At 44.9% G+C, this 13,809-nt stretch overlaps 1 protein-coding gene across 2 annotated transcripts in view; it reads left to right on the plus strand.

Moving 5' to 3' along the window:
* The first annotated feature begins 60 nt into the window (after positions 1-60).
* Positions 61-13,809, plus strand: part of ACER2 (alkaline ceramidase 2) — a 93,451-nt gene continuing 79,702 nt past the window's right edge. For both annotated transcript variants that reach the window (XR_003432680.1, XM_027105944.1), the window contains exons 1-3: positions 61-265; positions 7,510-7,624; positions 8,490-8,631. Coding sequence is in view for 1 of the 2 variants with exons in the window: in XM_027105944.1 (XP_026961745.1) it covers positions 158-265; positions 7,510-7,624; positions 8,490-8,631 (365 nt within the window). In the remaining variant the exon portion in view is untranslated. The remainder of the gene's footprint in view (positions 266-7,509; positions 7,625-8,489; positions 8,632-13,809) is intronic.

Genomic DNA, 13,809 nt, shown 5'->3' on the forward strand with positions numbered 1-13,809 from the left:
AGCCGCGAGAGGCCGGCCCAGGAGGCGCCACATCCGGCGGCTGCCCCGTGGTGCATAAAGCCGACGCCGCTGGGGCCACCACCGCAGTTGGTTTCCAGCAGCAGCTCTGGCCTCTTCTCGGCTGCGGGAGCAGCTTCTCCAATGCCCCAGAGCGGCCATGAGCTCCCCGCACTGGTGGGACCAGCTGCGGGCTGGCAGCTCGGAGGTGGACTGGTGCGAGGACAACTACACCATCGTGCCTGCCATCGCCGAGTTCTACAACACGGTGCGGAGTGCGGGAGTGGGGATGGCAGCCGGGCTCGCGGGAGGGGGCTGTCCCCAAGCGCCGCGGCGCCTGGAGCCTGGACCTGGGTCTGTGCGTGCATCTGGGGCATTTTCGCTCCAGGGCCAGAGTCGACCCACGCCCCCTCCCCTGCGCGCCTTCCAGTTCTCCATCTGTCCTCCTCTCCTGTCCCTATCGCCGACATCTGGGCTCATCCTCCTCTAAGTCATTTCTTTCTGATGGCTCTATTGTCTTGTTTGGTCCTCACCTGTCCCGGAGTCAGTGCTCCATGTCAGCCCATACTTCCAGTTTGGGTCATTGGGGGCAGTGAACCCGCCAGGACTACTCCCTTCGTCCCTTAGGATCTCTGTGGCGTGACGCACTTGGGTCGCATTGTGCGTTTTTGCCCTGAGCACCTGCTCTAGGAGTCCGGGGAAACGGGGAGACCTACCGGCAGGTCTCTGGGGCGGGGCCCACTCCGAAGGTTGGCCCCGCCCCAAGCGTACACCAATAATAGGTCGAGTTCCTTTGGGCCAGAATTAAGTTAATTGCTTCGAGTTCTTATTTCCTTGCCTTTAGTACAGAGTTTCACACCAGCCCTAAGTTCAGCTCCCGCAGGCCTGTGCATTCTTCAGTTATTAAACCTGGGAAGTGAAAGGGAAATGTGGGAGGGATCGTGTGCGTGTTTTATGGACTTGCCTAGGTCTCTAGATGTGGGCAAGACGAAACTTCCCCACTGCAGAATCCTGTGTGCTTTTAGTCTTTGTGGGAGAGAAAGCCTGCAGTTGGGAAGGAAATACCTCTTCTTTTTGCTATGCCCATGCCTCAGGATTCTGGTACCAAAATGTGAGACTTTGCATGGTCATTTCTGTGGCTTTTCATTTCACTGCCCTAACATGGAAGACAGGAACTCCCGGTTTAAAAGTCGCTGTGAATTTGAGATTGTTCTTTGGGATTTTCCCCTTAGATTTGCTGGAGAGAATGTCCTTGGCGTGAGTCAAATACTTCTTGCCTGGAAGGATCTCCCATGAGCTAGTCCCTCTCTTATTCATTGATGAGAAAACTGAGCTCTCCAGAGGGGAGCTGCTCTGCGTACATTTCTGGCATGGCTGGGGCCACAATCCAGAGCCTGCACTCTCCCTCCCCTCTTTGCTGAAATCCACTGCTGCCCTCCCAGCAAACGTTCCTCCTTTTTTTATGACCGGATTAATTCCTTAAGGAAACCTGGCCCTCTGCTGCCCCTAGACGCTGTGACAGGTGCAGTCAGTGGAGGTGGCCACCCTTCACCTATTGTACAACCTGTTTCAGAGCATGCTATCAGGTGTGGACAGGTGCCTTCAGAGGATGAACTGGAGCAGGGCTGGGTGCTTTCAACGGCAGTGACTCAGTTTCTCCACTTGTAAGTGGAGAGTACTACTAAGGATTTCACCAGAGTAAATGAAGAAATGACAGCTTGGGGACAGGTTCTCATACACCCAGCAAGGTAATTATCTGTGGAGTCTGAGGCCAGCAGAGTCAGGCCTGGTTATTTGGCCAAAAATGTTAGTGTATAGCTGCTCTGGGTCTGCCTTGAAAAGCCCCAGAGTGCTGGATGAGGGGAAGACCTTATTTTGTCTTAACTTTTAATCTAGTCCCATTGGAGCTGTTTCTTAGTGAGTGCCAAAGTCTTTTTTAGAAATGAGCTGTTGATCTTCAGTTGCAGTGTCTGTGGCTGATTAGCTCTGCTGGTCTGCCTGGCAAACCTAATTCTTCGGAATACTTGTAAACCGCAGAATTTGCTTTAGCCAAGTGGAGAGATTGAGGGTCTCAGAGAAGTAGTTGGCCATCAAACTTCGTAGAGTGTCGATCCAAAGAGTTTACCAAAAAAACGCTTCCTCCTCTTCTTTTCACATCCTAGTTACCTTCTGTTCCTCATCACAGGACAAACCCATGCTTATCTTACGCCTGTATTAAGGAAGACATCGAGCTCTTACTTGGTAACAGACATCTCATTAAATCCTCATAGCGAGGCAGCAGGCCTAATTATCCACTTTACAAGAAAATAATAATCATTACTCATTTAGAGAAAAAATTTGAAGGAATAAAGATGTAAAATCAGGAGAAGACTGGGAGGGGGATCTGGAACCTTCTTAATGGAGCTTGGCAGTAGCACATCACTACTGCAACTTTAGTTACTCCTGGCTACCACTAGTTGTTCGCTATGTGTTGAAGCTCTGCTGGGTACTGTACAGTCACCCTCAGCAGTGGGTGCTATTTATTACATCCGTTTTGTAAAGGGGGAAACTGGGGTCTAGATAGATTTTGCAACTTGCTAAGGTCAAGAACATGGCAGAACTAGAGTCAGAACTTGGATGTTCTAACTTGGATCCTACTAAAATACTGCTCTTGAAGATGCACATGCCGTTGTAGCTACTTTAGATTTATTTATTTAGCATGATACAGGTGTTTCTTGTTCAGTCATTCTTTAACTTAAAACTCCTGCATTGGGACCATTTGATCTCTAGGCTAATCATGGTGTTTGATATGGGGAAAAAAAGTTTTGTTTAAAGTAGTTTGTTTTTTTTTTTTTGGCCGTGTCATGTGGCATGCCGGATTTTGGTTCCCCAACCAGGGACTGAACCTGGGCCCCCTGCAATGGAAGTACAGTCTTAACCACTGGACCACCAGGGAAGTCCCTTAAAGTAGTTTTTTGAAATTGTTGTTTATTATAAAAGTAACAACATGATCATGGTAAAAAAAAAAAAATCAGAGTAGGCAAGTTATAAAATGAAAAATACCCTTCCGTATCTTTTCAGACATTTTATAAGCATGCAAAAAACACGTGTATTTGTGTAGACATAAAAGATATGTGTGCAACGTGTATATACACACCACAACCCAATTGAGATCATGCTACAGAAACTCTTCTGCACCTTGGTTTTTTCCCTTAATTTGTCTTGGAGATAATCCCATATTGGATCATATAGAATTATCTTCCTCTTCACAATGTCTATACAGTATTTCATTTAATGGATTGACCATAATTTATTAAACCAGTCAATTCATTATTGGTGGACATTTAAGGAAGTTTCTGTTTATTGTTTTCATTTTGGTTTCTGAACAGTGATGCAATGAATATCCTCAAATAGGCATCTGGATGTACTTCTCCAAGTACTAATTCTAGATGGGAAATTGGCTGTGTGGAGGGGAGTATTTACTTCAAAGGCTTTTAATTGTTGCTTAATGGTCCACCAGAGAGAGTACTCTGATCTGTGTTCCCACTGGCCATGTTTGGGAGTACATGTTTGCTTTTGGTCCCCGCAAATCTCCATTGCCTCAAATTTTGTCGTTGTCCTTTGCGTCAGCCAAGCCCAAATATCTCTTCCAAGAACACATCATGCCCTTACACAGTCTTTTGCTTTTGCACATTTTGTACTGTTTCCTGTAAATACAAGTTTTAGGGCTTCCCTGGTGGCGCAGTGGTTGAGAGTCCGCCTGCCGAAGCAGGGAACACGGGTTCGTGCCCCGGTCCGGGAAGATCCCACATGCCGCGGAGCGGCTGGGCCCGTGAGCCATGGCCGCTGAGCCTGCGCGTCCGGAGCCTGTGCTCCACAACGGGAGGGGCCACAGCGGTGAGAGGCCCGCGTACCGCAAAAAAAAAAGTAAATACAAGTTTCATTGAATTGAGTTCCTTTTTATGTTTTAAGGTTTCTTTTGTTGTTGTTTTGTTTTTGTTTTTTTTTTAGCGGTACGCGGGCCTCTCACCGCTGGGGCCCCTCCCGTTGTGGAGCACAGGCTCCGGACGCGCAGGCTCAGCGGCCATGGCTCACGGGCCCAGCTGCTCCGCGGCATGTGGGATCCTCCCGGACCGGGGCACGAACCCGTGTTCCCTGCTTCGGCAGGCGGACTCTCAACCACTGCGCCACCAGGGAAGCCTATGTTTTAAGTTTTAAGGCTCAGTCACACTAAAGAGAAAGACTCCAGACCTAGCAGCTTTGGAGAAAAGGGGGGTATGCCTTTTAATCACCGAGCTTGGCCTTTGGGAATTCTCTTGGGGACTCAGGGGGACAGAAGGAAATCAACTGGTGCTGGAAAAAAGTCTTGAAGCAAAATATATGCCTAAAATCAGTCCATGATCTGTCACCTCTCCTAATCAGCTCTGCCCCCAATCGTCAAGATAAGTAGAGTTCTCTTTATATGCCAAAGCCCACATCCCACTATCTGTAGGGCAGAGTTATCCATCAATCTATCAGTCTCTCCCTCCATCCATCCACCCACCCATTTGCTGGGCAACTGTGTGCCTATCACAGAGACCAGACCTGCAAACAGTCATCTGGATGGTGAGGACCATAGGAGGGGTATGTACAAGTCACTGAGGTGTTATTAGTACTCTGCTGGGGGTTGGTGTGCTGTGGAGGTGGGGTAGGGGATTTTGCAGGAAGGCTTCTGAGTCGGGTGACCAACTTGTCCTGGTTTGTCTGGGACTTGCCCAGTTTTAAAACTGAAAGTCCCGTGTCCTGGAAACCCTCCTCAGTGCCAGGCATACCAGGACAGTTGGCCATTCCAGAGGCAGAAAGGGAGCAATGGAATGGACAGTTAGGAATCTGCATACGATTAAGATACGTAGTCTACTCACAGGGTAATGCCCCTAGCTGTTCACGAACTTGCTGTTGAGAAAAACTTACAGCCTGTTGCTTTGTCAGTATTTACCCCCTGTCTGGGAAAGTGCACAATCACACGCGTCAGGATGAGATTGCAGTGTGTTCCTGAGATTATTTTGGTACAAATGGCTGGTAGGAATTCATAGAATGAGGAACTTTCTAAGGAAATAATAAATTTTAAAATTGTGGTTTCCTTTTAATGAAAAAAAAAAAATCTGTTCTGCAGGCATTGAACAAACCAATTCTCCAAAGGATAGTCCAACAATAGGCTTTAAAAAATACCCCCTAGCTGAACTATTCAACTTTAGTGAGCCACACAACTTTGAGGGGAAGTTTCATTTCTCAGTAGACATGGAGCCATTGAATCTGTCTTTCAACAAATGAATCTTTTACCAACGACTTGTTTGCTTTTCCGTATTTCTTTAGGAGTTCCTTCCTCTTTTTGTCTAGGGGAGCGTCTCCCTCTAATTTGGTCTTTTCCTTTTCATAGATTGATGTCTTTTTTTTTTTTTTTTAATTGAAAAAAAAAATTTTGGCCGTACCACACGGCATGCAGGATCTTAGTTCCCTGACCAGGGATCACACTCGCCCCCCCTGCACTGGAAGGGCGAAGTCTTAACCACTGGACCGCCAGGGAAGTCTCTGTATTTACAACTATTTACATAGCATTTACACTGTATTAAGTATTATACATAATCTAGAGATGATTTAAAGTATACAGGAGGATGTGTGTATGTTATATGCAAATATTATGCCATTTTATATAAAGAGACCTGAGCATCCAGGTGAGTTTGGTATCTGAGGGGGTCCTGGAGCCGATCCCCCACAGATACCGAGGGATGACTGTACTGGGGTAAAAAGCTGTGTTATATTTATTCCCTGGCATTGTAGGTGAGGCTGCAAATTAGTGCGCCTCCCACTGGGGAATGGCTCAATAAACTGCTTCTGTCTGCAGCACTTACAGCAAGTGTGATAAAGCTCTGTGAGCTAAGATGAAAAAGTTTGCAAGGCATGTTGTCGAATGATGAGAGGAAGTTGCAGAATGATAATGTTGTAATATATGATATATATATGTATTTACATAAATGCAAAGAAATTGAAGATTGTGAATCTGAGAAGAGGGGATATCTCCAGGGAGGAGGATAGAAAGGAAGACTTTAGTTTTGTAATGTGTTCTTTTTCTTACACGGAGAACGCATTCATGTACGTGAAAGGAGAAAGTTACTTATAGTATAACAATTACATTTTTCTCCCTCTTCTCCCCTGTCACCTCCTTTTATTCCTCCTACTTCTGTGTTTAACAAAAAGGAGAGCTGTGTTTAAATCACATAAAGGTCGTAGGTGCACAGTGTGTGATGCAATTCAGAATTTTTAGATGCCCATTGAGGCATGAAGCCAAGGAGGTCAGAATGTGGTTGGGTGGATTGGAGGCGAAAAAACATCAGCTTGGGGCAGTGGAAGGAGTGGCTGGATGCTGGCCCCAGCTCTGTGGGTGACTGCCTCTCTGACTTTGGCCAGCCTGGGAGCCTTTCTGGGCCCTTAATTATATCCCCTTGTAAAGCAAATGATCTTTAAGATCTCTCATTTTAACTCTTAAAGATCTCTGATTTTTTTTTTTTTTTAAAGATCTCTGATTCTTTAAATGATTCCAAGGAAAGTTAAATCCTGTGATAATATGTAGACCCTTGTCCTGATTCTTCATTCTCTGCTTCTTAGTAAATAAATGAGAGTCGGCTATATTTCCAAGTCTGGAGACTGCATACCACCTGGGACAGCTGAGGCCATTTATCCAGACTCTTGCCCAGGGTCACCAGTAGCTCAGAGGGCTCCTAGTGGGGGAAAGAGGAAAAGGTCCCCACCAGAATGGGCCAACTAGAACAAGGTACCCCCTTCTCCAGAAGGATGCAGCCCCACGAGGGATTTCAGTCTTGAACTTTAACCAAAGGCAGCAGCCTTGCTCCTATCGCACCCCTGACCAAAGGTCTTGTCCTCTCTTTATTTCTCTCCCACTCTGTCCTTCTCCCCTTTCTAAAGACTGTGTCATTCCCATTCCCTCTTGTTCCCAGATGGTGACAGAGGCGTGCGTTAGCTACTGTTGTTGCTAGTTCCTACCTGTACTACACCTCAAGTTCTGCAGTTTGCTATGCATTTTGTTTAGTTTTGATTTCCTTGGTCTGGACACGGGTTCGAGCCCTGGTGCGGGAAGATCGCACATGCCGTGGAGCAACTAAGCCTGTGCGCCAGAACTACTGAGCCTGGGCGCCTAGAGCCTGTGCTCTGCAACAGGAGAAGCCACCACAATGAGAAGCCCTCGCACCGCAAAGAAGAGTAGCCCCCGCTTGCGGCAACTAGAGAAAGCCCGTGCACAGCAGCGAAGACCCAACACAGCCAAAAAAAAAAAAAAAGAGAAAGAGGCAGGAAGGAGCCCCCTAAAATGTTATTAAAGAAGTTGTGAGTTTTCCTGGTTGTGCTTTTTTTTTTTTGGTTAAAAAAAGATGTATGGCCACATTCATCTCCATTTGCAAAGGACATACTAGGAACAAGCTGCTTTACTTTTTGCCCTTTTACTTAATATTCATCTTTTCGTTTTACATTTTCTCCCCCCAGATCAGCAACGTCTTGTTTTTCATTTTACCGCCCATCTGCATGTGCTTGTTTCGTCAATATGCAACATGCTTCAACAGTGGCATCTACTTAATATGGACTCTGTTAGTTGTAGTGGGTAAGTGGATTCGTTTGCGAGCATGGGCTGAAAGGGAGGAAATGGAATTCTGCACACTCCCTGACCCCTTTGAACATTATGTTTTGTAAACCAAAGTCATTCTGACGTCTTAGCAAACTTTTATGTTGTTTGCTAGATGCCAAAAGGAGGACTCTTTTGGGCTTCATAACAAGGTTGACCGTAGTTATCACAATTGCGTTTGAGAATTCATTTATGTAATAGCTATTGGTGTTGTGCCAGTGCAGTTTTCTGTGAACTTCTGAAGAAAGTCATGTGAAACAATTGAAGTCTGATGAAACTGTGGTTTCTAATGGACTAAAATAAAAAAAAGAAAACAAATGAAGGATCAAATGTTTGATCCTTCATTATTCTGGGAAATACTTGTATAATTTTCATTTCCTTCCACAGGCAGATTGGGAATTCTTAACAGTGAGAGAATGTTGACTTTTTTTACTGCCTGTTCCCATGAACAGGTGGATGAAGACAGAGTGTTGTGCAGTTATTAAAGATCTGTGCGAGGGAGGGAGACGCAAGAGGGAAGAGATATGGGAACATATGTATATGTATAACTGATTCACTTTGTTATAAAGCAGAAACTAACACACCATTGTAAAGCAATTATACTCCAATAAAGATGTTAAAAAAAAAAGATCTGATGTGCTGGTGTTTGGGCCCTTCTTCAAATCTTCTTTCTAGACTTGAAGTCTGCATGCCTAGGTGGTGTGAGTTTCTTCAGTTTCTTTTCTCAGAGAGATAGAGTGACCTGATCATTGCTGTTTGTGAAAGGGCTATCCCTAAGCAGTGTATTGAATTTGTGAGTCTGTTCTTCTATGTGACCTTTTTTATTGGTTGTAATTGATTCTAGGAATTGGATCCGTCTACTTCCATGCAACCCTTAGTTTCCTGGGTCAGATGCTTGATGAACTTGCAATCCTTTGGGTTCTGATGTGTGCTCTGGCCATGTGGTTCCCCAGAAGGTATCTACCAAAGATCTTTCGGAATGACAGGTAAGTTTGTACTAAATTTTTGCATTTACTACTAGGTGTGGTACCCAATATAACGATGTATTGGGTTGGCCAAAAAGTTCGTTCGGGTTTTTCCATCTTGCAGAAAAACCCGAACGAGCTTTTTGGCCAACCTAGTATATATCAAGAAAAATCACACAGGTACACAAAAAGGGGTTCCCTGGTGGTGCAGTGGTTAAGAATCCACCTGCCAATGCAGGGGACACAAGCTTGAGCCCTGGTCCGGGCAGATCCCACATGCCATGGAGCAGCTAAGCCCGTGCGCCACAACTACTGGCCCGTGCTCTAGAGCCCGCAAGCCACAACTACTGAAGCCTGCGCACCCAGAGCTATGCTCCGCAACAAGAGAAGCCACCGCAATGAGAAGCCCGCGCACTGCAACGAAGAGTAGTCCCCACTCACCACAACTAAAAGCCTGCACACAGCAACGAAGACCCAGCACAGCCAAAAATAAAATAAATTAGAAAAAAAAAAGAAAAATCACACCCTATTGAGTCTAACCTAGTGATGAGCTTATCATATACTTATTTAATATCCACTGATTGTACTGTCAGACCAAAACCAAACTGCCGATAAAAAAGGTGATTTTAATATGTTGGGGAAGAAGTTACCTGACAGTAGGACAAAAAGTCAATATCCCCCTTACTGGTACTAGCAAAACTAGAAGGCTTTTCAGGGCAGGAGAAAAGACTGAATGGTAGTTCAAAGACCTTTGATTTCCTGCTATAATATTTCCTGAGTCCCACCCAACTCCACGAGTTTTAAATGTTTACAGTAGAATCCACACTGAGGAACTGGTTCTTGGCGCTATAGATAATATTCAAATTGTGTCAGTATTGCTTCTGATGAGAGCTACACACACACACACACACACACACACACACCTTTAAGCTGGAAATCCAGTATTTCAGGAAGGGATGCATTTTAATATCCATTGTGTTATTCTTTTTTTTTTTTTGCTGTATGTGGGCCTCTCACTGTTGTGGCCTCTCCCGTTGCAGAGCACAGGCTCCGGATGCGCAGGCTCAGCGGCCATGGCTCACGGCCCAGCCACTCCGCGGCACGTGGGATCCTCCCGGACCCCTGCGTCGGCAGGTGAACTCTCAACCACTGCGCCACTAGGGAAGCCCCATTGTGTTATTCTTACATGGTTATTTATCAAGTATATATTTTTTGGACTTAACTATTTACCATGAACTATTTACTATGAAGTTTTCTAGGCACTAGGATATAACAGCAACGTCTCTGCCCTTGATGGGCTTACACTGAAGTTGGAGAGATTATGAATCAACAAACACACACATAAATAATATTATGTTAGGGTGTGAGAGTGCTATGATGAAAAATGAAGCTGGTAAGGGGGTAGTGGTGACTTGGGGTGCTGGTTTAGAGTTTGGTCAGAGAAGGTCTTTCTGAGGCACTCTTGTTAATATCTGAAGTAACAGAAGAGAGTCAGCGTCATAAAGATGAGAAATTCTCCCAGAACTCATTACTCATATGTTTCTCTGTACACACTGTTTAGTTAAAATATATATATAGAGATAGATAGATAAACAATCCAAAAATATGGATTCAATCAAGCAAGCTGTGTGTGCCCAGGGAAGAGCTATACCAGGAAAATAAAAGAGTTCATTACAGTTTTCCTGGTAATGGGAGGAGAATAGGAGCAATGCAGCTATTAGAGACGCAGGCTGTTCTGTATGGATAGAGGTAGAGGAGTGTCAATGAAACGTGCTGGCTGCAAAAAGCACCTTGTAGAACCTGTGTGTGTAACACCCTAATTTATTTAGAATGAATGAAGCCTCTTTTGAGTATATGTCTTTGTATATGCATAAACATGCCTGAGAGGATGAGGACAGCAGCTACTACCATTGGCTATTCTTAGGAATTGGGGTGGAGAGAGAAATTTCACTTTTACCTTTAATCTGTACTGTTTTACAATTTTTTTTTAAAAAGAGCACATTAATTTTTAATCCTAAAAAATGCATTATTAAATGAGGTAGGGAGAAAACATACTTTATTTATTTATTTATTGGCCACACCACATGGCTTGGCAGGATCTTAGTTCCCTGACCAGGGATTGAACCTGGGCCCCGGCAGTGAAAGCACTGAGTCCTAACCACTGGACCACCAGGGAATCCCAAGAAAACATACTTTAAATGGATTAGCTGTACAATCTTCATCCTGGGCAGCAGGATTTGAATTAAATAGTATTATCTCTAAATAACCATTGAGCAGATAGACGTATCCTCAAGAGGTTACTTATCAAAAAATAAGAGAGAGAGAGAGAGAGAGAGAGAGAGCAGCTGTTTACAAGTAGAAGCGAAAAGGAGGGTGTTCCTGGTCTTAGATGAAATATGTTCTCCATCGTGCTGAGACCTTCTCCAGAATAGAAACCGGAAAGAGCCTAAGCCAACCTGCTGTGTTTCAGTTGTGTGTCTTGTTTCCTTGTTCAGCTTCAGGAGAATGACTGGGGGGTAATCAGAAAGCCTTGGGAGGTCGGGCAGGGGTGAGGGCAGGGGTGGAGGTAGATGCCACTCGAGCAGGGGCACGAAGTGGCTTGGCCAGTGGGGACTTTTTACCTCTGCCTGAGAGACACAGCCCTTACCTTTTGGCCTTTTCTGTGGTCTCAGAAGGTGCCCACCAGTCACCTCCATGCTTTCCCTGAGAACACGTGCATTAGGTTGAGAGCTGAGGAACCATTTTGCTCTTAGATCTGATTGTTCAAATCCTGGGATCTGAGTGAGAAGCTGACGAAATGGGAATAAGGGTTTTGTTTGTTTGTGGTGCTCTGGAGGCCTGGGTTTGAAATTCCACTGGACAGTTTTTAATGTGTTCATAATAGAGAATCTTTTTCTTTTCTTGTCTCTTGGTGGGTGCAGGAGAGAAGAAAATGGGGCAATGCTGTAGTAATGAAAACTTACCGACTTTAATAATGAAACACATTTTGAGGCAGGGGGGTCTGTGACCACCTGGGACTCTTCCATCGCCAGCACTCTGCAGCCTTTCTCTGCTGAAGATGTGAACTCTCTGCCTTCAGTTTGGGGAGAGTCCTTTGGAGGCACTGAGCACCCTGTATGTCTATATCCTTGGCTTTGGAGACCCACCTGGGTTTGATTCCTAGCTTCCCTGCTTACGAACTGTATAACTTGTCTTGACTCTTCAACTTTCTGTTTCCTCATCTGTAGAATTAGGTGATTCATGGTGTTCACCTCAGGGTTCTTGTGAGATGATCCTGCAGAGCGCTCTGTAGAGTACTAAGAACATGGTCAGTGCTTCAAGTTAGCTTTCGTTATTACCAATGGCACGTGGAAATTTCTGCCCAGCATTTCTGAGCTATGCATACCAATTGAAGGAGAGAATGAACATTGCTAATTTTAACGAGCAAAGAAAGAAAAGGTGCATGTTATAGCTCACTGTAAATAAGGATTTCAGCTCTATTTGTTGGCCTTCAATTTGCCAGTGGTGGGGAGAGCAAGAAGGCCAGAAACCCAAACCCCTCTGTGTGGGCTTCACCACCCATGATGCGGGGACAGGTGGCAGCTCTGCAGTGGAATGGCAGGCCACACCAAAGATTTCGGGTCAAAACCAGGAATTCTGGAGACTGGGGAGTGTGTGTTTTAACTGCCTGAACTTACACGATAGTTAAGATTTGTCTCCCCTCAGCCCCCCACTTTTTTTTTCAGTGATCTAGACTTTGCTGGAATATTTCTAACAACCTATTAGGAGTGGTTCCAGTGTGAGATTTCTAGAGAAGAGAGGGGAGAATGTGTTGACTAAGTGACTTTGGATCAGACAAATACGGATTTCAATAACAATCCAGTTTTTTTTTAAGCTCTGATACCTCATTTTGCTCATCTGTAAAGTGGAGCTAGTAAAAGAATCTACCTTAGGGGTTAGAAATATACGGGAAAATCATATCAAGTGTATAATATAGTGTCTCTTACAGAGTAAAGACTAAATGCTAGAAGTTTTTATGAATGGCTCATACAGGTAAGAGTTTTGAAGATAAAGATATCTAGAACGGCAGGGAAATTATCAAAGTTCATATGTAAATAGAAGTAATTGGTGGGATTTTTAAAAAAAGGGCTGTCTTTCATCTTGCCTGGAATGTCTGAAGAATTGTCAGGATATACACTCAACTGTTGATGGTTATTAATAATTTGGGGCTTCCCTGGTGGTGCAGTGGTTGAGAGTCCGCCTGCCGATGCAGGGGATGCGGGTTCGTGCCCCGGTCCGGGAAGATCCCACATGTCGCGGAGCGGCTGAGCCCGTGAGCCATGGCCGCTGAGCCTGCACGTCCGGAGCCTGTGCTCCGCAACGGGAGAGGCCGCAACAGTGAGAGGCCTGCGTACCGCAAAAAAAAAAAAAAAAAAAATTGACATTTTTGTTTTGAGAAAAAGACCTTTTGTAGGCTAATTGTATACATTTTCTAAAGAATTTATCTTGGTTTTTATGATGTTGTGTCTACAAAATGTAGGGACAGCCCTCACTTTATGATCCAGTTCATTTTTTGAATCCTGAATAGCAAGGTTGCAGGCTGAGGTTTCCCTGTCCTGCTCTCTCTCTGCCTGGATAACCTGGGGCCTCCATCTCAGACTCTCTGGGCTGTATCAGTTCCTTAGAAAATGATGGGGGTGGACTTTCCAGGACCAAATGCTGGAGTCCTGTGAGTATCAGGGGCTTGTTCTAAATAGGTTATATTTTAGTCTTAAAGGGGAGTTTAAAGCAGTGGATCTTAGCCAGGGACATGTCTATCCCATGCAGGCCATCTGGGAAGTTTAAGGACATGTTTTTGGTGGCCCCAGTGATGGGAGGTTTTATCATCCATAAATTCTATTTCACTTCAGAAGAGTAAAGGGGGCATTACCAAACATTTGATATAAAAAAGGAGCTCAGGGCCTGATAGGGCTGAAAACCATTGCTTTAAAGGGTAGCTAATGATAAGAACAGTAACAGTATTATTATAATAATATTATGATGATGGTATTTGGTTGCTAGATTTTGGTTTGGGGAATACAGGAAGAAGGGATGCTAAGGGTTCCCTGACCTTGTGTTCAGTTTGAGCCCATAATGGGCTGGAAAGTTGAAAACAGGAACAGAGGCCACAGTAAGGGTTGTTTAGAAAACACCCGATGGGGACCCCTTGCTTTGGGTTAT

The sequence above is a fragment of the Aethalodelphis obliquidens genome, unplaced genomic scaffold (genome assembly GCF_003676395.1).
Source record: "Aethalodelphis obliquidens isolate GAN/ISIS:26980383/991018 unplaced genomic scaffold, ASM367639v1 scaffold7, whole genome shotgun sequence".
In the NCBI taxonomy this organism is placed as follows: Eukaryota; Metazoa; Chordata; class Mammalia; order Artiodactyla; family Delphinidae; genus Aethalodelphis; species Aethalodelphis obliquidens.